Source organism: Sinocyclocheilus anshuiensis, unplaced genomic scaffold, assembly GCF_001515605.1.
Source record: "Sinocyclocheilus anshuiensis isolate Anshui unplaced genomic scaffold, SAMN03320099.WGS_v1.1 scaffold628, whole genome shotgun sequence".
Lineage (NCBI taxonomy): Eukaryota > Metazoa > Chordata > Actinopteri > Cypriniformes > Cyprinidae > Sinocyclocheilus > Sinocyclocheilus anshuiensis.
The window spans coordinates 1,072,618-1,083,659 of NW_015555750.1; the positions used below are offsets into that span (position 1 = coordinate 1,072,618).

Sequence of the window (11,042 nt, forward strand, 5' to 3'; positions counted from 1 at the left end):
CATGGAAACACCAAAGACACTTTAATATGTTGTGCGTTTTAATAGACCGGTGACGACCGCACAGAGTAGCATTATAACAGAACTTGCAAATGTATCTAGTATGATAAAACAGCGCTGCTTTTTTCCCCCCACATACGCACGACCGGAAGGAGCGGAAGCGGTCGACTGTGGCATAATAAAAGCTCTGCTGCTTTCGAGCCGTGTGTCACGCTCGTTCAGCGGCCTCGTTTCGCTTCGACGGCTTTCAGCCTCACCCTGCTTCATTCTACTACGTTAATAAATCATTAGCTCATCCATGAACATGATTTCTGCCCGAGTCCCGTCGGATTGCATCGGCTGTGGGGATGAAGATGACGACTCCCATGATTCCACACTCAGTCACAGCGTCATCAAACTACACCTTTGTCTCTTTGTTTATTTTGAATACGCGACCTCTAGCGGCAAAAATTACATATTGTGCCTTTAACGTCGGCATTTTAACAAGATGAGAAGGTTTTTACCGAGCTGCCTTTGGTGCTGCCATAACATAGAACCAGCTTCCGATAATTGTACAGCCGTATCTCTGAGAAAAGGCTCAAATAGGAGGGCATTTCTGGAAAACATAGATAATGAATTAATTAATTACAAGCAATTCAAGTTCTTCAAACCATTCATAAGTCAAGTATTTTCTCATACTTATACTAACATTCACAGGTTTGGGGTTGGTAAGATTTTTTTAATGTTTATGAAAGAAGTCTCTTAAGCTCACAAGTCTGCATTTATTTGATAAAAACACAGTAAAACAACCATACTATTAACAACAAATATTATTAAAATTAAAATAATACAAATTAATAAAAATTCTATTTAAATATATTGTACAATAGAATGTATTCCTGTGAAGGAATTTAAAATTGATGCAATAATTTAATACTTTAAATGTACTATGGTATCAAAGGAATACAAATCATAGCTGGTCAACAATTAAAACTCAAATTAAAATGGAAGAGATGTGATTTACCTGGTTAGAACAGAGGTACCTACCAGGTAAAGCGCGTGAGAACTCCAGCACACATTCATAAAGCTGACTAATGCTGTTCCAGTCGTTCAAGAACATCTCCACCACCTTCCTGCCACCCACCGGCTCCGAAAGGGGATTCTCATAAGTCAGGTAGACATGCCGCGCAGAAGCTGAATTGAAATAGACAGAAAATATTGTAAAAGACACATACATTATTGTTTTGAAAGCTGTTAAGAGGATAATTAACTGTCTTTACCTTGTTCTTTGTTGACTGTGCTGTTGAGTGGACAACCGGAGAAAACCAATTCTGCCACCCAGGTGCGATTATTCCGGCCCTGTAGTCTGAACGTACAGTCCAGCAGGGAGCGCTCTAGAGCTCTTCTCATTTCCTCACTCACTCCTTTACAAGGTGGAACTCTGAGAGAAGAAAAGCATTTAGCAAACTATGCCAAAAGTTTAAGTCAGTAAGATGTTTTTAATGTTTTTGAAAGAGGTCTCTTATCCACCCCAAGGTTGCATTAATTTTACTTTTTTTTTTTAAGTAAAAACTGCAATATTGTAAAATATTTTGTATATTAATATATCTGTTTTAATATTTTAAAATAACAGTCCAGCAGGGAGCGCTCTAGAGCTTTTCTCATTTCCTCACTCACTCCTTTACAAGGTGGAACTCTGAGAGAAGAAAAGCATTTAGCAAACTATCGCCAAAAGTTTAAGTCAGTAAGATGTTTTTAATGTTTTTGAAAGAGGTCTCTTATCCACCCCAAGGTTGCATTAATTTTACTTTTTTTTTTTAAGTAAAAACTGCAATATTGTAAAATATTTTGTATATTAATATATCTGTTTTAATATTTTAAAATACAATTTATTCCTTTGATGTCAAAGCTGAATTTTCAGTGTCACATGATCCTTCAGAAATCATTCTAATAATCATATTCTAATATTTGATGCTCAATAAACATTTCGTATTATTATCAACATTTAAAACAGACGGATTCTTTAATGAATAGAAAGTTTCAAAGAACAAGCATTTATTTGAAATGGAAATCTTTCGTAGCATCATAAACATCTTTCTTTATCAATTAAAGGGATAGTTCACCCAAAAAGTTTTGCCATTTTGGAGAGTATCACATACGTAAACAACGTATAGGCCTACAACGTATGTACGCAGATACGTTGCTTATGCTTTGATCTGAACATAAACAACATATCTGCGTACATGCGGTGCATACGTTGCTTACATATGTGATACTCTCCAAAATGGCGATATAGGGTGAAGCAGAGGAGACGAATTGTTGAAAAGTCATTATTTTTGTTTTCTTTGCGCACAAAAAGTGTTCTCGTAGCTTCGTAAAATTACGGTTGAACCCCTGATGTCACATGGATTATTTTAACAGTGTCCTTGCTATGTTTCTGAGCCTTGATTGTGTAAGGATCCTTGCAGTCTATGGGAGAGTCAGAAATATCTTGGATTTCATCCAAAATATCTTAATTTGTGTTCTGAAGATGAAGTCTTACAGGTTTGGAACGACATGAGGGTGAGTAATTAATGACAGAATTTTCATTTTTGGGTGAACTATTCCTTTAAAGGCATCCTTGCTGAATAAAAGTATTAAGTAGATATGCATCTATCATATGTGTCAGTCTGGTTTATTAACTTCAGAGACGCTTGTACTGGCAACCAGAGATAAATCTTACTTCAGAATACGTATGGCGTGGCTACAGCTGTCTCCTTCGACCTGAACCCCTTGGTGAGGAATCTCCATATTGGACAACTGCGAACACAATAACAGTAAACACAAAATGTGACATTTTCAACTAATAGCTTCAGATAATAAAGCACTGCTTTCACCATCTAATGGATATGAAGTACCTCACAGCGTAATCCGATGAGGGGCATGTTGGTGTCACACATGGCTACCAAGTGGGCCAGCTCCTTATTGAAGGCACACATCTCTCCTGACCTCTTGGGTTTCTTCGGTTCAATGGCACTTTGCTCTCCTGACAACTATGGAGTGACCAAAACAAGACTTCATTACATACAATAAAAAAAGCTTAAAGCCACAAAAGAAAATATGTTTTCATCAGAAAATTGAGTTATGACATTTCAATTAAAAATTTACATTTCGAGAAAAAACAAACCAAATTAAAAATGAATCGTATGTATGGATGAATCGTTCACAATATCAATAACAGGCAAATACAACAAAGTGGTAACAAATGTTAAACGTTCAGTATATTGCGTTGAGTATCCCACCTTTCTCTTGGACCCAGGACGAGCCATTCGTCCAGATGAAATGTCCTGCACAAGCTCCTCCAGGTTGGACTTAAACTGCTGCAGCAGCTGAGCAGAAGGCAGCCCATCCTCACTCTCAATCTGACTCACAGACAGGAAGTAGTACTTATACTGGAGCTCTGTCAGATTGTTGGACACATCAAACATCTCGACCACCTGAGAAAGACGAGAGTTAATTAAATGTTTAATGTGTACACAAAAGCCTTTACCTGTGAGATAAATACATTAAAGTATTTACAATATAGTATTGTGGGAGGCGAGTGAGTTTGATGAAGAGGCGATGTTTCGATAGGTTGCCCACAGGATGCGTGGTTAAGTTAGATAGGTGGAGAGTGTCTGTACACAGTGTGGGAAGATGTTTCACAGACTGTCGACATCTCTGCTCGCCCAACCAGAATCTGTTTAAAACATAATATATTATCATCACTGTCACAACATGAAACGCACCAAGAATGGGTAACTTGACTGCTTACTTTAGCTGCTGTATCCATGTGACGATGCGCTTCATATCATCGTTAATATTCTTCTCAATGTCATCTAACATTGACTGATCTGGAAACAGACAAGCAAGGCAAGTTAAGTAGTTGATTTGTTCAAATAATCTGATGGGCATCCAATGGATATGTGACTTACCAACTCCATAGAGCATTGGCTGAAACATTCCTGAATGCAAATCGACAAATATGTGGAGGCACTCCGATCGGCCGCAGGGCTCCAGGATTGGTATGACTAGTGTGGGCAGTGCAGTCTCTATAAAGGCTGAAAAATAAACACACAAAATCAATCTCTTAATGCGTATGAAATAAATAATTGATTTTGACTTTTTATGTTTTCTAGTTGAAGAATGGTTTAAAAAATAAAGATAAAGAATATAAAAAAAATAGAATAAATATATGTACACAATATTATTTTATTTACAGTATCAATAATAACAGCATGAAAATGGACCATTTTTAATTTGCTTCCCTACACAATATAACGCATCCTCTCGTAATTTATTGCTTAATTATTGTAAATCAATTTAGTAACCAAGAACAGCAAATGCAAATCATTATATTCCCTCTATAAAAACACACACACACACACACAGCAAGCAGCACAAGAATGGTCAAGATCATTGTGGTGTAAAATACTCACAGTTATCACTAGGGTTGCTACTTTTTAGGATGGCTTTGAGTTCTTGCAGTTTCTGATGTGAGCGGGCATGTACACTATCGATCAAAAGCTTTTCAACTGAGAGATGATCAATCTGAAAGAACAGCCCACAAATAGACATGTAAGCTTTCATCCTCAGTTATTATACACTACCATTCAAGATATTTTAATGTTATTGAAAGAAGCTTTACTTATTGAGAAGCCATTACTCCAGTCTTCAGTGCTGATTTTGTGCTCAAGAAACTATTATCAATGTTGATACAGTTGTACTGCTTAAAAGTTTGGTAGAAACTGAGATACATTTTTAATAAATAAGAATAAAAAGTTAAAAAAGTACAGCATTTATTTAAAAAATAAATTTTCTATAACATTAGAAATGTCTTTACTGTAACTTTTGATTAAATTAATGCATCCTTGTTGAATAATAGTATTGATTTCCCACAGACCCCGAACTTTTAAATGGTTGTGTATATTATCATCAAAGAAAAGCCCATACAATGATCATCGTTATGGAATTATCAATGTTATTATCAAAAAGGAGATTATATTAACCAATGATACTCACCCTCATGGCTCTTTCCATTAATCTGGAATCACAGGCAGGGAGTGGAGGCTCATGGGAGATCTGTAATGGCTTGGATCCATCAGTCTCATCAATTCTGATGGTGACCTTGTGCACAGGTGCAGTGCCAGTCTTTCTACCCAGGACCTGTTGACTGCAAGGCAAGAATCATGAGATGCAAAACCAAAAGAGAAAAATTTAATTAAATCTCTGTAGCAAATTGGCAAATTTTGAAACCTACTTCCAGACAGACAACGTGAGGCACTTAGCAGGGACGTAGCGCTCGACCTGCACTAGATCACCCCACCGCTCTCTGATCAACATCAGAGTCTGCGAGTGCAACACCTCCAGCTGTAGTGATAGGCAAAATGAGTCTGATACCAATCATTAAGGAAACTGTTTTGATTTAACACTTTTTGTCACTACATCTTTTTGGAAAACAAAATTTCCACTTCAGAGTTTTTTGACTTGACTATTATTATAAAAGTATGGAAAACAGTGATAAAAAGGTAGTAGTTGTATCCAAACTAACTAGAAGTGCACTGCAAAATATATGGGCTGGTAAAACAAAAGCTATGCATTTAACCACAAGAAGGGGCTGTTAATTGAGCAACCTATAAAATGTTCTACTAAAACAAAGAAACCAAACTTAGTCTTGATCTGAAAGGATACGGAGGCAGTTGTACATGTCCTGAAGAGGCTTGTCATCTCCAAACAGTCGGGACTGCACCAACTCATGGATATAATTCACCTGCATGCTATGGACCAATGCCCGTCCATCTAAATAAATTATATATAAATATTTATTATAGTAATTTAAAACATCTATTTATGAATAACTATTAATATATTTTCATACATATAAATTAAAAACATACACTCCCATTCAAAAGTTTAGTTCAGTTTTTTTTTTTTTAAAGAAATAATATTATTTAGAAAGGGTGCATTAAACTGATCAAAAGTGACGGTAAAGACTTCTGCATTGTTACAAAAGATTTGTTTCAAATAAATGCTGTTTTTTTCTATTCATCAAAGCATCCAGAAAAAAAAATGTATCACAGTTTCCACAACAATATTAAGCAGCACAACTTTTGATAATAATAAGAAATTTCTAAGCACCAAATTTGCATATTAGAATGATTTCTGAAGGATCATGTGACCCTGATGACTGGAGTATTTGGCTGCTAAAATTTTTAATTTTTTCCAACAAACAAATTACATTTTAAAATATACAAACATACAAATCAGATTATTTCAAATTGTAATAATATTTCATAATATTAGTTTTTGCTGTAATTTTTATCAAATAAACAGTCTTGGTGAGTATGAAAGAGTCTTTTTAAAACCATTTTTAAAAATCTTATCGTCCCCAAACTTTTGAACAGTAGAGTAAATAAAATATGTAAAAAAAAATAATATTTTTTTTATAGTAGTAGTATATATTTATTTAATGCCACGTCAGCATCTTAGGCTATTTTCATGGCAAAAACAATTTAAAAAATACAAGTATAACAAATACAATAAAAACCAGCAAACAAACAAACACAAGTTATATTACACAAGATTTTTTACATTAACATATGATAAAATTCTAAAACTTTTTCTTTATTTTTCATATATATTTAAATCAAATGTATGGAAAAGAAGGGTACATGCACAGGGGTTCCATCATATCTTATTTCTTATGTCTTATTATTACACATCTTACCTCCGGTTCCCTTGTCTTCGACTAGAATCTCTAGTTTAAGAAGTCTCCATGGGATATCAGGATCATCCCCCATCACTGTCAATGTGGCTTCAAATTCCCCCTCAACTCGAAACTTTACTCGCCCATTGGCTTCACACAAGTAAGATCATTCATAATCAGAACAAAAAAAACACTCAAAACAAAAAAACAGAATAAAATGTTGGGAAACATATAACATACTTTTTACAGGGCAGAATACGTCTTTGCCAGTAGATGTGTGGAGCTTGGAACTTACCCACAGTTAAGTTGGCCAGCTGCGGTGGCAAGTCAGTGGTGACTAGTCTGTGTCTCAGGATTTGATTGAGCTGATTTAGCGTTGTCTGCTTTTCTGCTTTGGTTATAGGGTCAGGAGGAATAATTTTGTCCTGTAAAAAATTTTTAAAAACACCATTGCTGTTCATTTCACATTTATAATATCCACTTTAAGCTCTTGAACACTGTGTTTGACTACTCACTCGGATACAGGTGGGCAGACGCGGATAAGACCCTGTGGTCAATACATCAATGGCGAAAGGGATGGCAAAACTAGGCAAACGTGCATGTACCAAGGCGTCCCTGGCCAGCGATGCCAGTCGATCGGCTGTGTCAACAAATAAATATGCTTGCTGATCCAGAAATGATGATATCATCTGCAATCAGAACTAAGAATGAGTACTACCTCAACAAGAATGAAAATAACTCAGATTGGAAGTGCGAAATAACTCACGTACCGCACATTTCTCCACCTTCCCAGCATTACTTGCCCATTTCACAAGAGCAAGCAGACGTACGAAGAGCTGCCGTGTCCGACTGGCAAACTGAACAATTTCAATTTTCCTGTAAGAGAGGACATAATCAGTTACATTCATATGCAAGCATAATCTATCTCAGGTTTTCTGTCTTTTAGAAGCCAAGGACCCTCAAATCCTGTGAGGGACCCCCAACCTAAAATCTGAAAAGTCATCTATACAGTTTTGTGTATATAGACCTAATTTCTATTGTAAAAAATGTATGTTATAAATATGTCTAAAATATTATTTGGAAAATAAATAATCACATTAGTGCAATTTTTTTATATGTTTATTCACACATTCATTCATTTACTCATTTATTTATCTAGGTAAATACATTAGTAAACATTTCTTTTTAAACTTTTCCATGAACCCCTAGTACTGCCTTGCAGCCCCCACTTGAAAACCTCTGGTGTAACCTATATTACATTCATGTTTTTGAGAATCTAAGTGGAAACTCCATGGTAGTTTCTTACCTTTCCATGTCTGTTTTTCGAGGAAGTCTGTGAAAATCATAAAGATAAGGTTAAATAACATCAAATGACAGCACAAAACATTTTACATCTTACATCTAGACAACTTGGAAGACATAACAATACAGATCCATAAAAGTAACAGAACAAGAAAATGTGCACATCTCTATTTATGCTCTTATTGCAATAACAGCATACTCGATATTAATAGACTTGTTCCACAGATAAAACTTAAGACCTGTGTCACCCACTATATCCACCATAAATACACCTAGGCTGCTATAAGCAGACCATTCAATTAAACTAGCTTCGTTAAAATATGACTTCGCCCTGACAAATTGTACATGGTTAACCAAATAAACATAGACAGGTAAGAAGTCATACAAGGGTCAGGAAGAGTTGCAGCAACATCCCCACATAATTTATATACCCCCATATAATCTCTACCAGCTTAAAATCAAGATTTATAAACGAGCTGACATGATCTGCAAAGTAAAACATTTGTCAAGGAAACATATGGGCCAGTGCTAAACTAGATGTAACTTGATTTAAACATGCCTGACCAATGAGCAGAACAGGTCTGATCTCTCATGAACTCACAGCTCAGCCAGGAGAGTGATCTCATGGTAGGTTCGCTGCAGCAGGAACTCGATCAGGAGGCTCAGCCGGACTCCTTGAGTGGCCGAGGCTCCCGGAGGAGGCTGCGGGGCTGAGCTCGGACCCCCGGCGAGGACCAGCTGCCCGTCCGAACCGATTTGAACTGGAGCCATTTTAAAATACAACGGCAGATATATACGGCCACGGATCCGACACTTTCCACTCGCGTTTACCGCAAACTAGTTCGAGAGAATATTATCACACGTTCGTCCTAATGTTTATAGGCGGCGGAAACAATTTCAACCCATGAAGAAAAGAAGAAATTAGTCTGTAACATGTTAGATGTGGAGAGATGGAGCCCCGCCATCACCCACTGAAGCTGAAGCAGGAAACAAAACTCTCCTTTCCCTAAATGGCGCTGGATAAATTATTTAAAATAAAAGTCTGAAAGCCAAAAACGTGATTTTAAAAGGATTACATTCGTTTTATTTACGTTTTATTTCTTTCACAGTACATACAAACGGAAGACTAACCTAATTTTTAAAAATACATTTTGTCTGTATGTGGAGTCAAATAACATTTTAAGCGACAGTAGCTGCTGGAAAAGGAAAGCCTAGGAGACCTTTATTTTGCCAAAGTAAACGGCCGGAAAGAATATCCGGTTTGGAATTTGTTTTAATGCATCAAGCATGACAAAGTAATACTAGTTTTAAAAAACTGGTTCATTTTATGAAATGTATGCTAATAATATTTCACAAACAAATCAAACAACGACAGTGCTATTCACTTTTTTTCCGTTATGAACAGGACTTCTGAAAACTAAATATCATATCGAGAACAAAAAAATATGGATGAAATACTTTGCCACAATAATAATGTTATGTACCAAAACCACATTTATTCAAATGTTTTAAATGTTATGTTTGGGTTATTTTTGCATGCAGTTTTATTTATAGATCTAATCAGTACTGGTTGGTTACTGTAGTCAAAAGTGAAACAAAGTGATAAATATTGGTGTAATTCAATAATAAATAAATAATACATTATTTATAATAAATATATAATATGAGTCTAAATATTTATTTAATTCATTATAACATAAAAACGAATATAATCATAGCCTGTAATATAATTATAATATAATCATATAATATAATTAATAATATAATATCTCTAATAGGGTTGGCCTTTGCCCAGTATTTTCATTGCTTTCCAACCATCCAATCACCTGCTGGGAAGTTTACAGTAGATCAAGTGAACTGCATAAATTATTTTGAACCTAACGACCTAAGTTTCCATATTAATACTCAAAACAAATATTTTAAATGGTTAAAACGTCGAGTTAAAATAATAGACAACATAACTACACACTATAAAATCAAACAGGCAATACGCAAGGTAAAATGAAAAACCTGTGCATATGCCAGGTTTCGGTGTAGGGGAGGAGTTTATATAAACAGCTCAGCTCAACTCAGCTCAGTTAGAGACCGATGGAAGGAAGAGACGCACTAAACTCTACATGGAGAATCACTTTAATGATCAAAGCATGGAATGTTCCGCCAGTTCAGACAGCAACGACTGCCAGAGGTATGAACCTGACTTTATATTACTATGATGAAGTGATGTTACTTATAAAATACAAATCGCTATATTATGGAAAGTGGAACGGTCGCCACGAGATGGTCCAAAACACCTGTGCGTCAGGTGATGCCTGCGTCAGTGTCAATATGAACACTTAAACAAATAAAATACATTTTTTTTGTGGTCTACATACAGAAACGTTTTTTCATTTATTTTGGAGTTGTCCTTACTCAGTCAATTTTTGGTCAAATTTCTGCTCATTTGTTAGAGATCATATCATGCCCAGCTTTCAACTTTGTTTTGAAAATGTTTTATTTGGTTTTTTCACTTACGACTTGTCATTCCATAAGGAATATTATTTGATTAATTTATTACTTTTGCTGGCAAAATTTAGTATACATAAATGCAAGTACGGCAATTATAAACCATTGTTTCTCATTTTGAAATCAGAAGTTAAACAATACCTAAAATCAATTTAAATTTGATAAACAAGAAAGCTGTTAAGTGTATTAATGTATGTAAACATTTCCATGTTTTTATGTAATTTATTTTTAATTTTTTATTTTCTCTTTATTTCACTGTAATTTTTGTAAACAAAATAATAATGAACTCGTTTTATTTTAGCTTCATATTGTTATGGTTGTTATGGTAAAGTTTCTGTTATTATTCTTTAACAGTATTCCCACAAGTCTTTAAAACAAGTCTTTAAATTCTTTAAATGTGTAGACCAATATGGATTTGAGAGAGCGGAAGATTTCAACTATGAATCCTATGAGGACTTTATGTCCAAGCATTTAGCTGTTGTCACTAGAAGGTCAAAGAAGTGGTCGAAACTTTTGCAGGGCACTGTAAATGTTGCGA

The 11,042-nt window shown here is 35.3% G+C and overlaps 1 protein-coding gene across 1 annotated transcript in view; it reads right to left on the reverse strand.

Moving 5' to 3' along the window:
* The window catches only part of LOC107673705 (mediator of RNA polymerase II transcription subunit 14-like), a 22,027-nt gene extending 13,035 nt beyond the window's left edge, over positions 1-8,992 (reverse strand). The window contains exons 1-19 of the mRNA XM_016467432.1: positions 8,604-8,992; positions 8,007-8,033; positions 7,471-7,576; positions 7,216-7,389; positions 6,996-7,125; positions 6,722-6,850; positions 5,686-5,793; positions 5,255-5,387; positions 5,017-5,167; positions 4,434-4,545; positions 3,930-4,055; positions 3,770-3,848; positions 3,535-3,694; positions 3,258-3,452; positions 2,874-3,008; positions 2,699-2,775; positions 1,257-1,417; positions 1,024-1,170; positions 501-592 (exon numbers count right to left, since the gene is read on the reverse strand). Of these exons, the coding sequence (XP_016322918.1) occupies positions 501-592; positions 1,024-1,170; positions 1,257-1,417; positions 2,699-2,775; positions 2,874-3,008; positions 3,258-3,452; positions 3,535-3,694; positions 3,770-3,848; positions 3,930-4,055; positions 4,434-4,545; positions 5,017-5,167; positions 5,255-5,387; positions 5,686-5,793; positions 6,722-6,850; positions 6,996-7,125; positions 7,216-7,389; positions 7,471-7,576; positions 8,007-8,033; positions 8,604-8,773 (2,412 nt within the window). The 5' untranslated portion in view covers positions 8,774-8,992. The remainder of the gene's footprint in view (positions 1-500; positions 593-1,023; positions 1,171-1,256; positions 1,418-2,698; positions 2,776-2,873; positions 3,009-3,257; positions 3,453-3,534; positions 3,695-3,769; positions 3,849-3,929; positions 4,056-4,433; positions 4,546-5,016; positions 5,168-5,254; positions 5,388-5,685; positions 5,794-6,721; positions 6,851-6,995; positions 7,126-7,215; positions 7,390-7,470; positions 7,577-8,006; positions 8,034-8,603) is intronic.
* Positions 8,993-11,042: the final 2,050 nt, after the last annotated feature.